The sequence below is a fragment of the Rhinoraja longicauda genome, chromosome 14 (assembly GCF_053455715.1).
Source record: "Rhinoraja longicauda isolate Sanriku21f chromosome 14, sRhiLon1.1, whole genome shotgun sequence".
Classification (NCBI taxonomy): Eukaryota; Metazoa; Chordata; class Chondrichthyes; order Rajiformes; family Arhynchobatidae; genus Rhinoraja; species Rhinoraja longicauda.
In genome coordinates, this window is record NC_135966.1 from 30,461,842 (window position 1) to 30,486,893 (window position 25,052).

A 25,052-nucleotide genomic window follows, 5' to 3' on the forward strand; every position below is an offset into this window, starting at 1 on the left:
GGATGTCCTCAGTCAGCGTGGGGCTCCCTCCCCTCTCACCAGTTGCAGCTTTTTCTGTCGGCTGTTGCATTGTCCGTTCCCCCCTCCACCGCCACCTCCTCTTTTTTTCATCATTTTGTCCACTCCGCTACTCCCCTCTCCATTGCCATTTCCTCCTCCATCTCCCCCAGAGTTGTGACAGAATAAGTTGGTGACTCACCGAGATAAGGAGAAGGAGGCAGAGGTGGAGGGGTGAGGGGACAAGTCGATGGCCGACAGGAAGAAATGGCAGCTGGTGAGAGGGGACGGAGCCCCATGGTGACCGCACACGTGCTCTCAGTGGCGATGGCCTGTGGAAAGTGCTGTCATCCAGGAGCTACAACATGAGCTATAACAACAGCCTCGTCATCTGGACTGTACGGCAGCTGGTGAGAAAGGATTTGCCGGTGCAGACCACGCCAATGGTTTTAAGGTGAAACGACACAAAGTGCTGAAGGAACTCAGCAGGTCAGGCAGCATCTCTGGAGAACATGGAGAGGTGATGCACTGTGAAGAAGGCACCAATCTATATTCTCTAGAGATGCTACCTGACTCGCTGAGTTACACCAGCATGTTGTGCCGATTTGCATATTAACCAGCATCTGCAGTTCTTTGTTTCTACCTAGTTTTAAGGTGTTTCTGACTAGAGTAAAATCTTACGTAAGGGTTTATGGAACGTAACTCTCACGTAAGTTGGGGAATGTCTGCAATGTAAAATGAAGCAGAACCAAAACCAACTAGTCACTGCCAACCAGAAAAGGTGCCCTTTTTCCCACTCTTTGCCTTCTGCCAGTCAGCTAGCCTTCTATCCATGCTGGTACCTTCCCTCTAACACCATGGGCTCTCATCTTCTTTAGCAGCCTCGCGTTCACCACTTCATCAAAAGCCTGAAAATCCAGGTAGACAACATCCACTGACTCTCCCCTGTCTATCCTGCTATTTACTTCCTCAAGGAATTCCAACAGATTCGTCAGGCAACATCTTCACGAAACCAAGTTGACCAGCCTATTTTATCATGTGCTTCCAAGTACACCAAAACCTCATCTTTAATAATGGTCTGTAAAATCTTACCAACCATTGAAGTCAGGCTAAACGGCCTATAATTTTCTTTATGTAGGAAGGAACTGCAGATGCTGGTTTAAACCAAAGATAGACACAAAATGCTGGAGTAACTCAGCAGGACAGGCAGCATCTCTGGAGAGAATGGGTGACGTTCCAGGGTTGAGACCCTTCTTCAGGCTGATGTCAGGGGAGAGGGAGATACATAGATAAGGAAATGTAAAATGTGAAAACAGGACAAATGGGATGAAGTTCAAGGAAAATGTAGAATAGATTATTGTTAGCTGGGAGAAGGTAACAACAGAGCAAACAGAGATAAAAGGTAGACACAAAATGCTGGAGTAACTCAGCGCGACAGGCAGCATCTCTGGAGAGAAGAAACAGGTGACGTTTCAGGTCGAGACCCTTCTTCATAAACAAAGATAAAATGTACTCAGAGACCGTTAGACTGGTTGGAGAACTGGGAAGGAGAGAGAGGGAAAGCAAGAGTTACTTGAAGTTAGGGAAGTCTATGTTCATACTGCTGGGGTATAAGCTGCCCAAGCGAAATATGAGGTGCTGTTCCTCCAATTTGTGCTGGGCCTCACTCTGACAGTGGAGGAGGCCCAGGACAGAAAGGACAGTGTGGGAATGGGAGGGGGAGTTAAAGTGTTTAGCAACCAGGAGATCAGGTAGGCTTAGGTGGACTGAGAGAAGGTGTTCAGCGAAATAATCGCCGAGCCTGCGCTTGGTCTCGACAATATATAGGAGTCCATAATTCCCTATATTTTGCCTCACCCTTCTTAAACAGTGAAGTCCTCTGGAACCATTCCTGATTCTAGTGATTCTTGAAAGATCACTACTAATGCCTCCACAATCACTACAGCCACCTCTTTCAGTTATTGATTTTTTAGTTGCCTTCTGTTGGTTTTTAAAAGCTTCCCAGTCCTTCAGCTTCCCACTAATCTTTGCAATATTATATGCAATCATTTTTAGTTTTATGCTATCTTTAAATTCCCTTGTCAGCCACTGTTACCTCATTCTCGCCTTAGTATGTTTGTTCCTCTTTGGGATGAAAAGATCCTGCGCCTTCCAAATTACTCCCAGAAATTCCTGCCATTACTGCTCCACCGTTATTCCTGAGAGGGTGCCGTTCCCTATCAACTTAAGCCAGCTCTTCCACCATGCCTCTGTAGTTAACTTTACAACAGAAATACTGATGCATCCAATTTCACCTTCTCCTTTTGAAACTGCAGGTCTTCTTTCGTGTCCATCATCTATGTTCCAAATGTTACATCAATGACATCATCCGTCCTGAAAAGGACACAAGCTTCCGGTGATAATCTGTGGGAGCCATCACTTGTTTCCAGCCCCGCGACGTGGACACATCTGCTATGGGGCCGAAATTGCAGGTGAATTCTATCATATTAAGATCACTGCCTCCTAGCGGTTCCTTCACACTAAACTCCCTAATAAAATGTAGTTCATTACATAACACCAAATCCACAATTGCCTTTTTCCTAGTGGGCTCAACCACGAGCTGCTCTAAAAAGCCATACCATCAGCACTACAAATTCTTTCTCTTGGGATCCAGTGCCAAGCTGATTTTCCCAGTCTACCTGCACATTGAAATCCCCCATGACCACTGTAACATTACCTTTCTTACATGCCTTTTCTATTTCCTGATGTAATTTGTACCCTACACCTTGGCTACTATTTGGAGGCCTGTAGATAACACTCATCAGGGTCTTTTTCTCCATGTTCTCCAGGGATGCTGCCTGACCTGCTGAGTTACTCCAGCACTTTGTGTCTTTCCTATCATGTACCCTGCAAATTTTTTAAAATGTTCTTATTGTGCATACCTCCATTTCCTCTGGTGCCTCGTTCCATATACCCATGAAGTAGTGAAAAAAAATTGCCCCTCAGGTTCCTTCTAATTACCTTCCTTCTCACCTTGATTCCTATGTCCTGGGAAAAATGCTCTGTAAATTCACCCTATCTAATACCCTCATTATTTTATACACTTCTAAAAAAATCACCCTGCAGCCTTCTGTACTGCAAGGAATAAAGTCCTGCCCAATCTTCCCTTTTTGCTCAGGTCCTTGAGCCCTGGCAATATCTTCATAAATCTTCTCTGCAGTTTGCAGTTTCATGGTTTCTGAGTATATGGGTTGCGCCCATGAAAAATTTGCCAAATCTTCTCTGCCAATGCCAAACAGCTTATCCTGCTGTTGCTATTGACTCTTGTTTTGAGCTTCTGGTACCCCCAGGTGCTGACAATCAGGTGCCTGATTGGCAGCATCTGTGAGCATGGGCCCTGCTACCGTGGTCAGTAGGTGTCTGCTCCAAGAATCGGCATGCCACGTTTGACTGATCTGGATAGGGCCCGTGCGATAGGGCAACTTCAAGCTGGTGTTCCGCAAAACTACGTTGCGGCATTATTTGAAGTGAGCCCTAGTACCATCTCCAAAGTGAAGGCCAAGTTCCATATAACGGGGGATGTCAGAGACAGGCCGCGAAGTGGGTGTCCCAAGAAGACGACACCCGAAGAAGACCGTTTCATCACCCTGTCAGCACTTAGGAACCGTACGCTGTCTTCTACAGATTTGCAGTCAAGGTTTGCCCTTCACCATCAGGCCCGTTTGCGCTGGTGTCGGCAACACGTGCACTGGAACCTGAACATGTGGAGGAACGTTATGTTCAGTGATGAGTCCAGATTCTGCCTACGGCAGTTGGATCATAGGGTCAAAGTGTGGAGAAGACGCGGAGAACGCTATGCTGATTGCTGCACCGATAGAGTAACATCTTTTGGTGGAGGCAGTGTGATGGTGTGGGGCGGCATCTCCCTCACTGGAAAAACGAGGCTTGTCATCATTGGAGGCAATCTCAATGCAGAGATATCGAGATGAGATTCTGCAACCAGTGGCAATCCCATATCTCCACAGTCTGGGACCGAACTCTATCCTCCAAGATGACAATGCTCGCCCCCACAGAGCAAGGTTTCTCAGAGACTACCTCCAGAATTTGGGAGTGGAGAGGACGGAATGGCCTGCCAGCAGTCCTGACCTCAACCCCATTGAACACTTGTGGGATCAGCTTGGGCGTGCTGTTCGTGCCAGAGTGACCAACACAACCACGTTGGCTGACTTGCGACAAATGCTGGTTGAAGAATGGGATGCCATCCCACAACAGTGTGTGACCAGGCTGGTGACCAGCATGAGGAGGAGGTGCCAGGCTGTTGTGGCTGTGTATGGTTCTTCCACACGCTACTGGGGCTCCTGTTTATTAAATGAATAAATTGTTAAATTGCCAATATGTCTTGTTTCTTCAGACTTCAATCATCCAATCCACCAAACAACACCGAACAAGTCAATGGCAGAATAAGCTGTTTGGCATTGGCAAAGATTTGGCAGATTTTTCATGGGCGCAACCCACATACTCAGCTCTGCTGCTCATCCCACAAATGCATGTTCCTTACAAATGTGGCACCATTTAAAAGGGAAATAAACAGGCTTTCCAACGGTATAAGATTTATTGCCAAGAAGCATTGTTACAACAAAGAAATAATCTACCAAACACAAATTTCCTTACTTTTTGTGCTATGTTTTATATATTATCCTTCAGAATCCTCTCCAGTAACTTCAGCCACAGATGTTAGGCTTACCCATCTATAGTTCCAATACTTTTCTTTGCAACACTTCTTAAATAGAAGCATAACACACGCCATCTTCCAGTTTTCCAGCATCTCACCTATTTCTAACGATGATTCATATATCTCATTCAGGACTCTTGTAATTTCCTTGCTAGTTTCCCAATATGGCTTTGCATAAATCTGATCAGACCCGGAAGAATTTTCTACCTACAGATGTTTTAGAGTGTTCAGCACCTCCTTGACTGTAATAGACTGTCTACAAGATATCTCCATTAACCTTTCTAAGTTCCCTCATCTTTATGTGGTAGTCTTGTCTCCTGCTGTTTTATCCTCAATATAGCAATGTTTCCGCTCATGAAGGATTCAGTCTACATTCTGAAACTGTTCCTATTTTATAAAAATATATTAAGCTTGTTAATTATATCATACAACATTCAGTAAACCATGTATTTTTGGTTTGATACAGGGGTGGGCAGATCTTGATGGGTGTACAGAGGATAGTGTAATATAGTATTTATTCAGTCTCAGTGTAGACAAAATTGCTGCCAGATGTTTTCATCTAATGCATTGCAGATTTTTTTTTCTGTTTTGCCATTCGTGAAATTGGTGACTTTGAGATCCAATTCAGGATTGGAAGGAGTCATTGTTTTGATTCAAAATGGACCAGAGCAAGGTTCATGTGCCCAATACAGTGGTCAAAGACATTTTATTTTTTAATTCTAGAGTGGCACTAAGGTGGCAGATAAAAGCCCTTGATATTGTGTGCAAAACTTCTTTTTTCAGTTTCAGAGCTAGCAAGACAAACAGCAGTGCATAACATGTAGTGTGGACTTTCAGAATATTTGAACGACACGTAGTATGGAGACGAGGTGCATGGGAATGCAATGAATCTTTTTTTAGATTCAAGGTGGAGTGGGGTGGATACAATTGAAGGCACTAGGACCCTGTGAAATTTGACCAGTCCAGTATAAGAACAGGAATATGATAAATTTTGTTCAGTTTAATGGTGGGGAATTGCAAGGATTAGAATCACTTTTTCCTTAGTACCTAATCAGATGTACAGCACTTTGGTCAACGTGGGTTGTTTTTAAATGTGCTATACAAATAAAATTGACTTGACTTGACCTATTGATGAGGAGTCGTGATTACTTTTTCGAAGGGGCGGGATGTCAAGCTATTAATAGTCGGTGTGTGAAGTGGCTGGAGGGCCTTTGTTCAGTTTGAGACTGGGCAGGTACGGTGCTGGCACTAGGACCCCTCGCAGTAAAGGAGGAGTCTTTGTTCAATTTCAGTGTGGGGCGGATACCATCCCAGGCACTAGGACCCGGCGCAGTGCGGGAGGAGTCTTTGTTCAGTTTCCGAGCGAGCGCAGCTGCAGTTTCGGAGCCGGGGAAAGATCTCAATGGGAGCAGGGACCATGGCGCTGAACCTTAGTAATAACAGGCTCGCTTTACTCATAGCCTACGAGGATGTCATCAACGAAAAGACCTCCACCGACTGGTAAGAGCATATCGGCTCAGAGCCGGCGGGATTGGAGGACAGGGGCTTAGCAGTGGAGCGGGGGTTGGGGATAGAGATGAAGATGGAGGGATGCAGATGGTAAATCATAGCAGATCCTGGCTCTGGGTATTGTAGACCAGGGAAATGCACGAGCGCCTCGCTCCGGGCGAACAATAGGACACCCTCGGATGCGAGGAGTTATCATGATGCAACACATGAATATACATTTTATTTGGTACTAAATTGTACGTGCTGTATGCGTTACTAAATATTCATATTTAAATCAACTCAAATTATGGTTATTATATAATGGATTTGATTTCTTAACTAATGATGTGTCGGAATCGTCCTCTGTACCCTTGAGATTTCGTTGCTAAATATAACCATGAAAAACCTGCAGTTAATTATGTTGTCTCACATGCGAGAATGGATTGTTTATATTTACTGAAAACATATTTCGATTCAAATTTTAATTGTTATGGTTGTAAAATATTAAATGGTGCGTGCACTGCACTAAGTGATCGCTGCTGGTGGCAGAGCAGAGGACGACGTTAGTACCTGGGGCGCCTGGTTTGCCCAGTGTTTGTGGACTGAAGTTGCTATGTCGAAGAATTTGAGCCGCTAAAGGGTGTTGTGTGATGGACAAATCTCTGCACCCCCAACGCCTTGCGCTTACGGAGAGGTGGCAATCGGTGAAGCCCAAATCTCTGCCTTTGTTACATTGTAACGCGGGCTGAAAGGACAATGCAACTCATCAGATGCAAATCAAGCCGCAATTTATGTCTCTTCTCTGTCTCTCTCTCTCTCCTCCCCCCCCTCTCTTTATCACCACCACCCACACACATTTCGTTGGGCTTATTTAGGTGCCTGAACATCTGTGCAGTGTGACCAATGCTTTGTGTGCCCTATGCGATGACAAATGCAATCTTGTTCATTTTATGGAGTTATACGATGATAATGGTTATTTTATTGACCATCCCCTCTGTGATCTGTGACGAATAATGCAGTTGGTGTGATTGATTATAACGGCACACGGGGAAGGGAGGGGAGGGGATGTAATTAGCAAATGTTTTTGAATTATACTTCAAGCCTTTTGTTCAAATTTTCTGAATTTCATTTGTAAAATAAGATTGCATATGCATCACTCGTTGCCTTGGCAATCTAGTCGGTCTGAAGTGAATGTTATAAAAAAAAATTATGGCATTGTGTGTTGTGCATGTGTTTTTCAGCAATGTTTAAATGATATGGAAATTGTTTTGGTAGCAGTGTGGTTTGCAGTTTCTTTCCGGGAGCGATGTTTAAAAAAAAAAAAACACAGGAAAGTGCTCCAGTATTGAACTTTCATATTATAGTTCTGGATGTTCTTAATCCCTATGTTAATAGGATTTTTCTTTATCTATTCAAAGCTACATCATTTTAAAAGAAATCCAATAAAAGGACTGGACAAAATCCTTGAGTCGAAGCAAATCAAATCTATTTCTAGATTTGATGGTATTCAATATTATCCAATGAGCCTGATGTACAGGCCTTTTCCATTTATTACCACTTTTGACGTTTGTGTTTTGCTGATACTTACATGAGTCAGAGTCATATGGAATGTGCCCTCAGGCCCAACTTTCCCATGCTGACCAAGATGCCCAATCTACACTCGTCTCCTGCCCATATTTAGCCAATAGCCCTCTAACCCTTTCCTACCCATGCAAATGTCTGAATGTATTTTAAATGTTATAATATGTGTCTCAACTACTTCCTCTGGCACTCAATCTATATACCCACCACTCTTGGTGGGGAAAAGTTACCCCTCGGGTTCCTATTAGATTTTCCCCCTCTAACCTTAAACCTATGTCCTCTTGTTCATGATTCCCATACTCTGAGTAAAATACTCTATACATATACCCTACTCCTCTCATGATCTTGTACACCTCCATAAGAACACTCCTTGTCCTGCACTCCAAGGAATAAAATCCTATCCTGCCCAACCAACCCCTAGAGCTCGGGTCCTCAAATTCTGGCACATCCTCATAACACTTCTCTGAACTCTTTCTAGCTTTACAACTTTCCCATAGGAGGGTGATGGAACATGATACTGCAAATATGGGCTTACCAACGTCTTGTACAACTGTAACATAACATCCCAACTAGTATACTCAATACCTGATTGATGAAGGCTATGTACCAAAAACCACTTTGACCACCCTATCTGCCTGTGACACCACTTTCAAGGAACTATGAAGCTGCAATCCTAGATCCATCTTCACTACAACACTCCCCAGAGCCCTGCCATTCATGGTGAAGGTCCTACTCTGATTTGACTTCCCAACATGCAACACCCTGCACTTATCTGCATTAAACTCCTTTAACCATTCCTCAGCTCGTTTGCCCAATTGATCAAGATCCTGCTGTAAATTTTGATAACCATCTATGATGCCACCCACTTTAGTGTCATCTGCATACTTATTAATCACGTTGTCAATATTTTCATCCAGATCTTTGATATAAACCTCAAATTGCAATGGGTCCAGCACTAATTCCTGAGGCACACGACTCGTCACAGGTCTCCAGTCCGAAAACAACCTTCTAAAATCACCCACTGCTTCCTACCATGAAGCAAATTTGCTATCCCATCTACTAGCTCACCCTGGATTCCATGCAATCTATTCTTCCAGCACAGCCTACCATGTGGAACTTTATCAAATGCTTTGCTGGTCCATCTGGACAACATCTAAGTTTTCCTCAACCTTTTTGCTTCTACTTCAAAATCAGATTTATGAGACACGAACTCCAATATACAAAACCAACTAACTATCCCATATCAGCCAATTTTGACCCAAATGAAAATATATCTTGTCCCTCAGAATACTCTCCAGTAACTTTGCCTACCACAGATGTTAGGCTCACTGGTCTATACTTCCCAGGCTTTTCCTTGCAGCCCCTCATGAAAAGAGGCACATTAGCCACTCTCCTGTCTTCTGGCACTTCACCTGTATCTAATGTGGATTCTTAGATCTCAGACAGGGCACCTGCAATTTCTTCTCTAGCTGCCCACAGTGTCCTTGGATATATCTTATCAAGCCTGGGAGATTTGTTTATCTTTGTATGCCTTAGGATCTCCTCAACCATAATGGTGATTGTCTTCAAGACACCCATTAACTATCTCAAGTTTCCCAGTCTTTGTCTTTCTCCATGGTAAAAACAGAGGAGAAATACTCATAGAGGAACTTGACCATCTCCTGCAGCTCCACACAAAGATGATCACTGGTTTCTGAGAGACCCCATTCTCTTTCTAGTCACCTTTTCCTTAATGTACCTAAAATCTCTCCCAGATTTCCCATAAAACTCTGGATTCCCCTCTAAATTATGTGCCAGAGCTATCTGCTGCCTCCCTTTTGCCCTCTTGATTTCCATCTTAAGTATGCTCCTCAGTTCCTGGAACTCCTCCAGGGATATACTTGATCCCAACTTCCTATACCTGTCCCATGAATCCTCCTTTTTACTGACTAGAGTTTCCCTTTCTTTTGTCATCCAAGCTTCCTCATGCCCAACTACCTTGCCCGTAACTCTAACAGGAATACACATAACCTGAACTGTGGTCATCACACTTTTAAAAGCATCCCACTTTCCACTCATTCCTTGTCTGCAAACAACATTTTCCAATTGACTTGAGCAAGTTCTGGTCCAATACCATCAAGATTGGCCTTGCCCCATTTCAGAATTTTAACACGTGGGCCCGCCATGTCATTATCCATAACTAACTTAAAGCTAAAAGAACACTGGTCATTGGTCCCAAAAGGCTCACCCATTAACACTTCAGTCACTGCCCTTCCCAATTTCATAAGAGTAAATCAAACTTTTTTCCTTCTATTTGGGCCTTTTCTAAACACATTTTCCTGAACATCCCAAAGACATACAGGTTTGTAGGTTAATTGGCTTGGTAAATGTAAAAATTGTCTCTAATGGGTGTAGGATAGTGTTAATGTGCGGGGATCGCTGGTCGCCGCGGACCCGGTAGGCCGAAGGGTCTCTTTCCATGCTGTATCTTTAAACTAAACATTTGACAAATTCCTCCCCGTCTATGCCTTTGTACTATGACAGTCCTTGTCTATATTGGGAAAATTAAAATCCCCTGCGATAACAACTTTATTAGTCTTGAATCTGTATGCAATCTCCTGGCATATTTTCCTGTTTTAATTCCCATTAACTATTTGGGGGCCTGTAGTACATTCCCAACAAGGTGAACATCCCCCCCCCCCTTTTTTTTTTCTCAGCTTCACCCATATAACCTCACAGAATAAGCCATCAGTAATGTCATTTGAGACTATTGCTATGACATTCTCCTTGATCAATTCAGCAACAAGCCCTCCTCTTTTACCCCCATCTCTATCTCTCCTGTAGCATATGTACCTTGGAACAGTAAGCTGCCTGGCCTGTCTCCGTCTTAGTTGGGTTTCTGTAATGGCTACAACAATCCAGTCTCCCGTACCTATCCACCCTCTTGAGTTCATCTGCCTTGCCCGTCAGGACTTTCGCATTAACATAACTGCAATTCAATACGACTGTCCTTCCTCGCTCCCTGCCATGCTGCTGCTTATGCTACCCACTGAATTTTCTTTCATCACCATCCATACTGATTTTCAGCCATGGGGAATAATTTTGAATCAACCTAGGTAACCAAAGCAGATAGAAGCCACTTAAATGTAATAATCACTTCAAAGCTTGACAATTTGTGCTGAACAGATTTGCGTCCATATTAATTGTACCTTTTCTTGCTTCTTTTGCATCTCGTTAATCTGCTTTATTTCATTAATGCTTTGCGCTTTTCTTTCACATTCCTTCTTTGGTCTCGGTCCTACCCATTTTTTGCATTCCCTCTATTCCCATTTTTCTTGGTGCCTCTTTTCAATTAACACTTTCTCTTAAAAAATGTCCCAATTGATTTGGGATGTGGCAAAGATGGAATTTTAATTCTTAAATTAGTGGAGCAACTCAAATTAGAAAAGTAATATATTCTGAGTGCATTCAAGATGCCGCCGTCTTGGAGCAATAAGCATCACCATTAGAAGTGAACATACTGGACCTTGTGTTGGAAAATGAGCCCGGCCAGGTGATTGGTTTCGGTTGGCTGCCGGTGACGAGTGGTGTTCTGCAGGGGTGGAGTTGCTACTTTTCACATTATATGTTGATGATCTGGATAAGGGAATTGATGGTGCTGAGAACAAAGAGGGACCCGGGAGGGTGGGAGGAAAGAAGGAAGAGGCACGATATTGAATCATTTTGGCACTTTGTCTGCGCCCTTTATGTGGCGACTCCTGTGTATTTGTTCTGTATGCAAACAAAGAATCTCACTGTACTGAGTACACGGGACAATGAAGTATCAATCAATCAATTTCTAAATGGGGAGAGGATTCAGATATCGGAGGTGCTAAGGAACTTGGGAGTGCAGTGCAGGATTCGCAATAGGTTAATTTGCAGCTTGAGTCTGTAGTAAGGAAGGCAAATGCAATACTGAGGGGGCTAGAATATAAAAGCAAGGATGTAATGTTGTGGCTTTATAAGACACTGGTAAGGCCACATTTGAAATATTGTGAGCAATTTTGGTTCTCGTATCTGATGAACAATGTGCTAGTTTTGGAGAGGATCCAGAGGAGGTTTACAAGAATAATCCTGGGGATGATTGGGTTAACAGTATGAGGAGTGTTTGAAGGCTCTGGGGCTGTACTGAGTCAAGCTACCGAATAATAATGGTCTTAGATAGAGTAGATGTGGAAAGGATGTTTCCAGTAATGGGATAGTCTAAAACCAGAGGGCACAGCCTCAGAATAAAAGGACATACCTTTAAGAGTGTAAAGGAATATCTTTTGGCCTGAGGGTGGAGAAGCTGTGCAGTTCATTGCCGCAGATGGCTGTGGAAGCCAAGATATTGGGTATGTTTAAAGTGGAGGATCTTGATTAGGAGGTGTGTCAAAGGTTATGGAGGTAAGACAGGAGAATGGGGTTGAGAGGGAAAAATAAATCAGCTGTGATTGGATGGTAGAGTTGACTCGTTGGGCTGAATGGCCTAATTCTACTCAAGTCTTATGATCTTATTGGTGTTTCAGTGTTCTGAAGTAATTCTGGCAATATTCCTGCACTTAAAAAATGATAACTTTAGGTTCTTTAAAAAAAAAAAGTTCCTGTAATATTGAAAATGAAAAGTAGGTAACGGAACAAATTTCTTATCTGTCTTTGAGTAAAGGAAGTGGATAATATATCTGAAATCTTTACAGATACTAAGAATGAATCAAATAGTTTATTCCTTTGAGTGCAGGAGGCTGAGAGGTGCTTTTATCAAGGTGTATAAAATCACGAGGAGAGTAGTTAGGGTGAATGCAGTGTATTTTTTCCCAGGATAGGATAATCTAGAACTAGAGGGTATAGTTTTAAGGTATGAGGGGAGAGATTTAATAGGAATCTGACTGGCAACTTTTTCACTTGAGGGTGAAGGTTATATGGAACAAATTGCCAGAGGAAGTAGCTGAGTCAGGTGCAATAACTACATTTAAAAAACATTTGGATAGATGGATAGGAAAAGTTTGGAGGGATGTTGACCAAATGTGTGCAAATAGGACCAACATAGATGGAGAATCTTGGTCAGACTGGACGAGTTGTGCCTGATTGTGGTGTATTACTTCATGACTCTGTGACCGGAGCTTGGACTGGAAAGTTAAAATAAGCTAGTAACTATTTTAATTAAAAAAGGCACTAAACCCCGATAGATCCTCTGTACTTGACAGTTTCCAAGCTAAGGTTTCAAAGAAAGTAATTGAGGAACGTTTGAAATGTTTCAGTCTTCCAAATGCTCCTTTGATCTCTGTACTTTTCTTGGATTGGAAAATTCCGAATCTCACAGTTTAATGATTGCCATCTTCCAATTTCTTATAGTTTTGTTAATCAAATAGCTCAATTTGGGAAGTAATTGGAATCCATTATTAAAGGCATAACAGTTCAGCACTTGGAGCCATGTGATAGAACGGAATAGGAAACACAATGGTTGATAAAGGGAGATTATGTCTGAAGAACATCATGGAATTTTTGGGAATTTATTCAAATGTTGGACAGGGTCATATTAAAGGGTTTATTTTATATTGAGGTTGAACTTTTACCATGTTAAAGCAACATTTATTAGCATTCACACGCACACCGAGTGAGGCCTTCTGGTAATGGAATTCTGTTGCACGTCAAGTGTGATAGAGGCATATGTTATATAAACAAATGACCTCTGCATTGCCAGCAGAGAGGAGATGATGTCTGGAGGATAGAGGCTGGAGATGGGAAAATAAGAGTACAGGGTTATGGGAGAGTAGGAAATAAACATGAGTTTGCATCTTTGGGGTTTGGATCAGTTGAATGGGGCAATTAGATAAAGGTGTCACTGTTCGGGTTAATTTATTTAAACATTTAAAACACTACAATTGCGTACATTGTAACCTTTCTGCTGGGTTAGTCTCGGAGAAGAGAACATAAAAAAAATTGGAACCAAACCTTTCTGGAGGTAGACACAAAATGCTGGAGTAACTCAGCTGGACAGGCAGCATTTCTGGAGTGAAGGGATGGGTGATGTTTTGGGTCGAGACCTTCTTGGAAGAAAGCTGGCTTGGACCTCATGGAAAAAGATGCTAAAAATATGCAATATATTTCCACACAAAGAAACAGGTAATTTTCAATTAACAATTTTCCGTCTGAGATCCATCATTTTTGTTAGGTAATAATATAATGTGACGTCAGACTAATGTAGTTAGTTGCAGTTTGAATACCAGTCAGCTGTGACTTTATCATTTCATGGTATGTCCTGTTACTATTTTCCCTTGTGTACTTTATTTAATCTTGTATTTTAGATTTTTGGTGAAATTTTGAAAATCTGATTAATTCATTCTCTATAATTATTCAAAATATTGGTTCAATTAGGTTATGCTGATATTTTATAGTACATACCTGGCATTTGGTCAGAGAACTCCAATTGTTTTAACAGTAGCTGGAGTTTGTTCATAAGATGTACAATGGGTTGCTGTAGTGGGTGATTTTAACTTCCATTATATTGCCTGGGAATTACTCGGTGCAAGGAGATTAGATGGGGCAGAATTTGTTGGGTGTATCCAAGAAGGTTTAACTGTATGTAGTCTGACTCGAGGAGAGACCATACTGGACCTTGCCTTGATAAATAACTCTGGCCAGGTGTTATGGTGGAAGAGCATTTTGGAGGTCACAACTTCGAAGGGCCTCAACCTGAAAATGTCACCAACTCCTTCTCTCCAGAGATGCTGCCTGCCCCACTGAGTTACTCCAGCATTTTGTGTCTATCTTCCATGTAAACCAGCATCTGCAGTGGGAAAGTTTAATGGAGATGTGCGAGGCAAATCCTTTTACACAAAGAGTGGTAAGTCCCTAATGTCCCTAAACCATCCTGGATGCCTTGGAATTCTTTGGCAAACCTGGACTTGTGAACTGCAACAGTAGGTACAGGTATCCACCCAGTAGGATAACATCTGTGCTGCAAACATAACATTCAAAAGTAAGTTAAATGATAAACTATAATAGCAGTTAAACCACCTATCCGTGATTGTGTCGTTAAATTGGCTCAGTACACAGATTCTAGCATGCACTTTGGTGTTTTTGAAATACAGGACATTTTGAGCCTCAATTGTAAAGTGCAATTGAAATCCATGTCAAATCAGTCAGTCGTTAATGTTAATTAACACACTCCCCCTAAATACATATGCTGAGTGTATCAAAATGGGCACTACTAATATATTTTCAGCTGAAACTCGAGTTGAGATGACGCACTTACATCGAGAAAGTAATTAGGCACTACTTCCAAATGACATCACTTGCAGCTGTAAAACCAAACAAGAGAGCCTCCTGGATGCAATGGGGCAGTCATTTTTTACCTTCTGAACTAATCAAAGTTTCTTAACTGTTTTATTGTATTCAAAGTAAGCACTGGAGTCTAACATGGCTCAGCTCTCGTCCATGAGATATGAGGCAGTAGCTCATTGTCTGAGCTGATGCCTTTTCTGTCCTGTTCTCAGGATCTGCAAACATCGCATGGCTCAATACAACTCTCAGTTTCAAATATCAGCCCCAGCGGAAACCCGTCTGCATTTAACATTGACCTAAACAAAGTTGAGGATCAATATCAGCTGATGTGTATAAACGTTGCTCGGGCATTAAACACAGAACTTGTGCATAGCTGGAGGAGTTTCAGTCAAATGACCTAACTCAGGTTTTGTTGTGTTGGAACACCTTTTGCAGTCAACAGTTTCTGGATCAAATCATTTATAATATTTTTAAGACGGGCTTTATAATGAAGGATTTATGATTTTTGGGGAGATGGTTGACATTATCATTTCTTGTGGGGTTTAGTCATGTGACTTCCTTCACATGTCAATGGTTGACAATCGCGTATTGACTGGTGCTTTCAACAGGATTGCTGAGTGCTGCATGTTGCACCCATGACGGGTGAGTGAATGGTGGGCATCACATGCGATAATCCTGTGTATTTGGGTTGGTGACATATGAATGGAGAATTGTAAATATTACATACATATTTTTAAAATGGTGCAAGGATAAACACACCAAACATAGGCCAGTCATTTTAACCTTGATAGTGGAGGCTCTTAGAAACTAGAACAAGTGGGGACTGATCAGAAAATATGGATTTTGTCAAATTGTGCTTAACAAGATATTTTCGATGAGGTAACGGAGTAGGTTGTAGTGTATGTGGTTAATCATTAAGATTAATTTTCATGGAATAATCAGGTATAGCTATAAAACTAGTTGAAGGAGGATTAATGAACAGTTTTTTTTCAGACTGGTGGGAGGTATTCAACTGAGTTCTCCATGGTTGGGTACAAGGGACAATACTGTTCTTAACAGATGTTAATAGAACGTAGATCATAAAGTAGAGCATAAGAACAGGCCCTGCGGCCAACAATATCTGTGCCGAAAATGATGCCATGACCATTACTCATCACCCTGCACATAACCCATATTCCTCCATTTCGTGCATATCCATATGCCTATCCAAAAGTCTTTTAAATGCCACTAATATATCTGCTTCCACCACCAACCACAGAAGTGCATTCTAGGCACTTGCCACCCTCTGTGTAAAACAAAACTTGCCCTGCACATCTCCTTTAAACTTTGCCCCTCTCACCCTAAAGCTGTGCCCTCTGGTATTTGATTTTTTTTCACCATGGGGAAAAAGATTCAGACTGTCTAATTTTTCATAATTAGAAAGTTCATAATTTTTTATAATTCTATTAGGTCTCCCGCAACATCTGGCATTCCTGAAAAACAATCTCAGTCTGTCCAACCTCTCCTTGTAGTTAATAACCCCTAATCCAGACATCATTCTGGTAAACCTCCTCTGCACCAAGTCCAAAGCCTCCACAACCTTCCTGTAATGGGGCAACCAGAGCTGCATGCAGTGCTCCAAATGCTGCCTAACCAAACTGCTACAAAGCTGCAGCATGACGTCCTGACTCTCAACTTACTAATCAACCCTTCTACGTATATATCCAAATAATTTACAATCACAAATAACAGCGGTCCCAGTACAGATCCCTGCGAAACTCCACTGGTCACAGACCTCCATCCTGAATATTATCCTTCCACCACAACTCTGTCTTCTATTAATAATATAGTTCTAAATCCGTACAACCTACTAATCTTGTACATTTTTTAATCATATAGTCTACCATGGAGGACTTTATCAAATACCTCGCTAAAGCTCATGGAGACAACATCTACCGCCCTACCCTCATTGATCACCTTCGTCACTTCCCCAAGAAACTCAATGAAGTAATGATTTGTAGAGGGCATAATTTGCAAAATTTAGATGACAAAAGGTTGAAAGCATAATGAACTATTAGGAAGATAATAATAGACTTCTAGGAAAATATAAACACACTGCTAGATTGGGTGGACACATGGCCTGAAATTCAATGTGGAAAAATGTGTGTGTTACATTTGATAGGATGGAGAAAAACAACATAAATTGGAAGTAAAGGAAAACAGATTTAGGGCAGTTTGTTCATAAATCATTAAAAGTAACAGTTCATTTGAAATAACCAAAAGTGACATGAGGAATATATTTTCACATACTGTGGTTAGGGTGTAGCATACATTAGTAGTGGGCACATTCATTTGTGCTGTTCAAAAGGGCACTTACTAAGTACTTGAAAGAAATGAAAATGAGACTTTTAGGTAGAGCATGAGTGAAGTGAGGCTGGCTGGATTGATCTTTCATTAAACCAACAGGGTTTGATGGACTAAATGACCTTGCTGTGTCCTTTGTGTTACTTTCAACAGTGCAGTTATTTTGCCTTTTTTTTTTCCTTGCAAATGTGTTGCATTCATATTTGAACATTGAACTTGATTCTAATACTTTAAATCCATGTCCCCATTTTCTGAAGGAACCTTTTACAATATCTGCCTCAGTTAAATATTTTGGTGTAACACATCCTCGTTATTACACCAGAGTGTCAGACTCAATTTTTGTGTTTAAGTCTTTGGATTGGAAGTTGAACCAGGAATTCTGAATCAGGTGAGACTGCTGCCAACTGCACGACAGCTGACACTAATGCACTTGGGGATTTTTATTCAGTTTTAAATTATTAAGAAGAGCCGGAAGAGCCTTGTCGTTATTCAAACCTCTATAATTACCAATACATTTTGATTCCAAGAACTTCTGATGGATGAGTGTTTTAATTGGCCTAGCAATGAGGTCTTTCCATGTGAATCACTATCATCACCCTCTGCATCTGGGGGGTGAGCATATTGCCTTGTAATAAAAACTTTGTTGTTAAATCTTATCTTTTCCTTAATCTATTTTAAACGTTTAACTGTGTGAGATCTCCAGCTGTTTTTGGTTGCAAAAATGCAACAACATTCTTTCTCAATCATAGTTATAGCATGGAAACAGACCTTTCGGCCCAACTCATCCATGCCATCCAAGCACCCATCTAAGCTAATCCCATTTGCTCCTGTTTGATTCATATCTGTCTAAACCTTACCCGTCCATGCATCTGTGCATATGGTTTTAAATGTTTTAGTCATAACTGAGTGCAACAGAATATCAAAAGCAGTGTGCAGAACTAAAGCTGCTACGCACGCCGAGGTGGTGATGAAAACAGAGTCTCGGGACCCACTGGTACCAGGTGTTTGCTATGTAATCAAGAAAGGCATTTATCCACACATTAGTAAAAAGTGAGTCCGAGTAGCCATTTTTCTTGCAATGCCATATGCATGTGACACAAATTCACTCGCATAGTTTGTGGTGACATTGTGCATTTTAATGCTAAACATAAGAAACACTAACCCTTGCATCCAATTAGCTGGTATTATATTTTTATATTTTGTGCTACTAGCAGTCATTGGATATTTAATCATCATTGAATTGTCTCTGGAATTGCTGTCAGTGATTAATCAATACTTCATCTGCTTTGGTGGCTTGACTGAAAATCCTGATGGGATGATTTCCAAATATGAAAGGAGGTCATTAAGACATTATACAACTGCAGATCCAAAGCAAATAATGGTGCTGTAATGAGGAGCCAAATTCCAACTGTGCACTTTGCTCCTTTTGCTGATTCTCATGCAAAGTAGAGGGGAAGCCATTCCATATTCTATCAGCTGGATAATGCTCTCAGCATGACAAATGTCATTTGCCATTTCAGCTACAGTCTCACAGTAAAATTATTTTCTCAAGAGATGTATAAAACTGGCCTACGTATGTTTTCACTAGTTAAAAATATAGATTCGTGATGGTAATGTTCTCTATAAATACTTTATAAATCTTGATTATTTTCAGGAATATAATTAAGAAATGTCACCACATCGATATTTTGTTTTAATCAGTGCTACTGCAGATACCATCTCCTGTTATTCCATAAGTTAATTTAACAATCTGTATTTTATTTTACCATTGCATTCTGGCATCAGTCATAGAAATGCTCTTTGGTCCACTAAACCCATGCTGACCATTGCAACCATTTACACGAATCATACACTAATCCCTTTTTAATTCTCCCAATATTCTTAACTCCTCCCAGTTTCTACCAGTCATCTGCATACCAGGTGCAATCTACAAAGGTCAATTAACTTACCAAACTGCCCATCTTTGGGATTTGGGTGGAAACCCATGTGGTCACAGGGAGAATATACAAACTCCACAGATTGGACCCAGGCAGCTGAAGCTGTAAGGCAGTATCTTTATTAACTAATGTGTATTAATTTTGTATGTTTAAAAAAAACCCAACTATATTGATGCTTCAAGATTGAACATAAGCCCAGGGCAACATCGTAAGTACCAGCGTCTCATTCTTTTCCTCCTTTTAGTATCTTTTCCATATGACTAAAGATTGATGACGGATGATTTTCAAGAAGTTAACACTTGCTTTCAGAATCTCTGCTCATGATGAGCATTCCTGATTTATGATATTTACAATAAATTAGCACATTATATAACATGATTCTAATCAAACTTAATTATTGGATGAATGTTAGTTTTTGACTGAGCCCACTATAGCGGCAGATGTCATATTCTGTTGGTTTGATGAATTGGTGATTATTTTCCATTCAATAACTTTTAAAGCACTATATTAAACTGTTGTTTTATTTGAGTTTATTGGGTAGACAAAAGATTTAAGGAAGCAAGAGATAATTCATAGGTAGGAAAAAATCTGCAGATGCTGGTTTAAATCAAAGGTAGACACAAAATGCTGGAGTAACTCAGCGGGTCGGGCAGCATCTCGGGAGAGAAGGAATGGGTGACATCAGTCGCATGTAGTAAGTAAACATGCTCATCCAAGCTTGACCTTTTGTTGATGGAATAATGAGCAAGCCTTTGACCCAGATTCCCAGACTCAATAGCCTAGTTATTGGGATGCATGTAAGAAAATCTACCCACGGATGGTCACATTACTTTCAGTAAGAGACCAAAGATAAATGTTTGTGGAATAGGCTGTTGCCATCTGTACTACTCTCAAATAATGAAATTAACTTTGTAGAATACGCAGCATAGAAAAGTTGAAAGGAACAGTTTCAAATACAGGCAATCACTGTCGCGTAATCAGCATCTTGCGTAAACTTGCACAATTCTTTAAGCCCACAGACAGCGAGGTGGTCTCACGAATCAAGAGTGTTTTATCGTTATATGCCCCAGATAGCACAATGAAATTCTTACTTTCAGCAGCACCACAGAAATCAATGTCAGAGCTCCCATATCACCTCCATGTCGAATAGTATTCATTTTACAAGCAGTAGCACTTACGTTTCCAACTAGTGTAACATCCGACACACAAGGGATGACTTACTTAAGTTGGGTGCCTCTGTATTGCCAATTTGGTTGCAGAGGTGGCAGTGGCAGCCCTGACTTGATGGGCCATTTAAAAATAAAGTGCAAGACAACTGAGTGTAAATATGAAAGGCCACCTTTAAAGCTCATTCTCTGGATGTGGGTCGTGATACCAAGTGCTAACACTTATTGTCTATCTCAAATATTTTTTAATACAACTGACTTACTGCTTTCAGGAACACAATGAATGCTGCCACCTGATCTGGGCATGGTTTTAACCATTTTGTTGTGTGCCGGGAGTTGTGTATAGTTGGGTCATGCTGTGGTAATTTACCTTCTTAAAAACAATCGCAGAATCATCAATGATTAATGGTGATTACCGGTCAATTCTTCTTTGTTTTTAATATCCAGTCTTTTGCAATTGAATTCAAATTCACAAATCCCTGAAATGAATTTGAACTTTAATTTGCCTCGTGAAATAATCTAGGACTCTGGAGTTCCAGTCTTGTAACAAAGCTGCTGCACTGCAGTTTCTACTCGTGTACCACCTTTGTCAGTCTGAAGGGTCTCAACCCGAAACGTCACCCATTCCTTCTCTCCTGAGATGCTGCCTGACCTGCTGAGTTACTCGAGCATTTTGTGAATAAATACCTTCGATTTGTACCAGCATCTGCAGTTATTTTCTTATACCTTTGTTTGGCTAGTCTGCTGCTGTAAGGAGAGGGCATTGACTGAACCACATTGTCAACAGGATAATTTAATACATACTCGCAGTGAAGGCTCACAAAGATGAGGTCTGCTAACAATGTATCTTTATTTCAGATATTCCAAACTTGCCAGAAGTTTTAAATATATTTGGATCAGGAAGCAGCTGAGCAAAGACCTGAAAATGAACACAATTATCTGTCTGTTTTATAAATGTCAAGCAATCTGCTTCATCAGGGCAAAAATATTTGAGACATGCAAAATGGCTCTGTGATGTGAGAGTTAGGATGCTGTAGAAGTCTTTTGTCAATTCTTGCTATGCCTTCTGTTGCATGCTGAAGAGTTAGTCACTACAAAGAATCATGGACATTTCCGGCAGGGTAGGAGTCCATTCAACCTATTATGTCTCTGTAGGCTACCAAAGAACTATTCAGAATAATCATATTTTTGAGCTGTTTGATTGCATTCTTGTAGGTTATAGCACGTGGAGTTTTCGCCCCCATTGTGTTAAATGTGATGACTGCCTCCTCCAATATTTAGTAAGCGCAAGAATTTAAGCTTCTTTTGAATGGGGAAATATTTTTTTGCAAAAGCCCTTTCATTAATTTAACTCGAGTATATAAAAATGGAAAATATCCATACAGGCCACTAATTTGAAAGAGCTTGATTAATGGTAAGCTATTCCAGTCCAGCTATTCTTTTATCCTAACTAAACTTTTCAACTGGCTACATCCTCATTAATCTGCTTGGCACCCTTTAGAGCGCTCTCATCTCTGAACATGGCAGTCTAGCTGCCCCTAAACATGCTTTCTAGTACAATTTCCCACTTTTTTACTGTGCCTTGGTCAATAAACAGAATGACATTGATTAGTTTGCAAAGCAGTGAACTTAAATCTGAAAATGTCGATGTTGTGCATTTTGGGAGTGCTAATGGTGCTAGGATACATACAATGAATGATGGAACCTGGGGAGGTATCACAAAATGCTGGAGTAACTCGGCGGGTCAGGCAGCATCTCTGGAGAGGAATGGGTGACGTTTCGGGTCGAGACCCTTCTTCAGACTGATGTGGTCGAGACCTTCTTCAGACTGATGTCAGTCTGAAGAAGGATCTCGACCCGAAACGTCACCCATTCTTTCTCTCCAGAGATGCTGCCTGACCCTGCTGAGTTACTCCAGCATTTTGTGATACCTTCGATTTGTACCTGCATCTGCAGTTATTTTTGTATGGAACCTGGGGAAGATGGGAGCTTGGTGTTCATACTTTGGAATCTATGTAGGCAACTGCACAGGTAGATAAGAAGCTTAACAAAGCATAGGTGATACTTGCCTTCAATAGACAGGCATAAATATAAGAGCAAGGAGATTATGGAGAACTATTTTGGTGATGATGGTACAACTATTGGTTGGGTCACAGCTGAAGCACCAGGTGCATTCTAGTTGCCGCACTCTAGTAAGGCCATGACTGCACAGGAAAGATGCACATGAGGTTTGTCAGATATTGCCCGGGATGGAAGCATTTCAGCTGTAAAGAGAGACTATTTGTTTTCCTGGGAGTGGAGAACTTACTAATGAGCAAGAGGGCACCCCTAGTGAGAGGGGCACCTGATTGGGGTATGCAAAATTATGCAAAACAGATGGCGAGAAATCTTCCCCTTGGAAGGGGTGTCTTTCTCAAGCTGCAGCAAATTTGGGTGAGGAGAGGAATATTTAGAGTGGATATAAGGTTGAATTGTTTTCAGCCACAGGGTGATTGAAATCCGGAACACACTGGGTGAGTGATGAAGACTGGTACATCGACAATATTTAAAAACACTTATGATGCATCATAGCAAAATGGCTATAGGCTCAGTTCCAGAAAATGCAATTCGTATATTGATGTCTGACGTGGAAATGATTAACGGAAAAGCATGTTTCCCTAATGTATGACTCCAAGTGAAATCAACAGTGTTTAATTGTCATATGCAACAGGAACACGTCAATGACATTCTTACTTGTTGCAGCTTTACAGGCACAATAACACAACACAACAAATAAATATACAATAATACAACAAATTATCATTAATACTAGGTAACCAGACCATAATAATGCACATCAAAGTGCTTAATGCATCCTATATAAAGTCTATAACAGTTTGTTGCTGAGGTAGGGTTGTGGTTACGATTGTGCTGTCTGGTTCAAGTGGTTGATGGGAAGAAGCTGTTTTTGAGCTTGGAGGTAATGGTTCTTAGAGTCCTGTGCTGATGGTAACAGTGAAATGAGAGTGTGGTCAGGGTTGTGTGGGTCTTTGATGATATCTATCTGCCGATAGCAGCACCCTTGCAAATCCTTTAGATGAAGCGAAGGTTAATACAGGGAGGTTGAACCTGATTTTCCGGCAATCAATGGTTGCCGCCCCCCCCATATAAACCAGACAAAATTAAGAGAGCTCATTTGAAATTCCCTAAGTGGCCACAGATGGCATTGTAAACAGAATATGAATGGAATGATCTGCTGACCCATCTTTGGCTCCTGCCGCCTCCCCGGCTGTTTGGAGCCCCAGCTTTCGAGCCCCTCTCACCTATTGGTTTATCTTTATCCAATCCCATGACCACCGCCACTTGCTTCACCCGTCTCTGTCCACTCGGCCGCTTCCCTTCCCCCCAGCCTACCTTCGCTGCCGCAGCCTCCATCTCCCGTTGTCGACATACACCATCTTGGAAGCGACAGCAGGTGAGGCGATGGAGCCCCATGGGAACAGGCCTGAAAATAGTGAGTCATGTGGAAGGCTATAACGTGAGCCACATCAACAGCCGTGCAAACTGGTGAAGAAAGTGCTGGAGTAACTCAGCCAACTGAATCAGTCTTGAGGAAGGGTCCCAATATCATCTATCCATGTTCTCCAGAGATCCTGACTTGCTGAATTCCACCAGCACGTTGTGTCCTTTTGTCTATTAACCATCTTCAGCAATAAGGGGCATCACTCTTCGACAAGGTCCGTTACAACAAGGGTTTACTGTAAACGGGTCAACGGGACCTGTGGAAGACCATGAAGGTACATTACTGTTCTCCCTTGTGAGCATAGAAAGCATTAAACTTGTCCAGAAATTATGCATCATTGTGATTTAAGCTTTGTCGGAGGTAAAAGTGTGCAAGTGTGGAGGTATCATTCTCCAAGCTGTCAAAATGGCCGAACATCCTCCAGTTTAGTCTGAAAGTGTCTCTTTGTTTTCTCAATAACCTTCTCAAGGTTGTACTACTATTGATTTTGCAATAACCATGTTTCAGTCTTTAATCTCTTATGAAATTGGAATGCGAATAAGGAATAAAGTGCAGGGCCTTGGCAAAATCCCCTTTCTCCAAACATAGAGGTGCCGTGATGGAATTTGCAGGACTGGGTTTAGTTTAACATGGAAATCAGAACAAGTAGAAAAATGGCTCTCCAGTTAGATTTAACCTGCAAAAGAATGTTTTTTACTTCATCTTGGTACACATGACAATAAACCAAAACTAAACCAAACCAGTTTGATATGAAAGCCAGAACTGGTAGACAAACAGCTGTACAGTTTTTTAAATAATAAATTCAAGCTTTAATTTAGTGCATAGGACTGGGGTTAACTTGCCTATTGTTGCACTTATAATTCCTGCCATGTTAACCAGTGTTGCTTTTCAGTGAAGGAATAGATGTGTGACCCAGGATCAGGTCCTCACAGTAAATTATGAACAAGGGGCACAGTACATAGTCTGGCATGAGCTGACCTTGGGTCATCAGGCAGCCTTTCTCTCAAGAGTTACAAAGACTTAACTGTGGCCATCCTTTTTATTCC

The 25,052-nt window shown here is 41.4% G+C and overlaps 1 protein-coding gene across 4 annotated transcripts in view; it reads left to right on the forward strand.

The window, feature by feature from the left end:
- Nucleotides 1–6,032: 6,032 nt before the first annotated feature.
- Nucleotides 6,033–25,052, forward strand: part of LOC144600165 (drebrin-like) — a 134,277-nt gene continuing 115,257 nt past the window's right edge. For all 4 annotated transcript variants that reach the window (XM_078411640.1, XM_078411643.1, XM_078411641.1 and 1 more), the window contains exon 1: nt 6,033–6,208. In XM_078411640.1, coding sequence (XP_078267766.1) covers nt 6,111–6,208 — 98 coding nt within the window. In that variant the 5' untranslated portion in view covers nt 6,033–6,110. The remainder of the gene's footprint in view (nt 6,209–25,052) is intronic.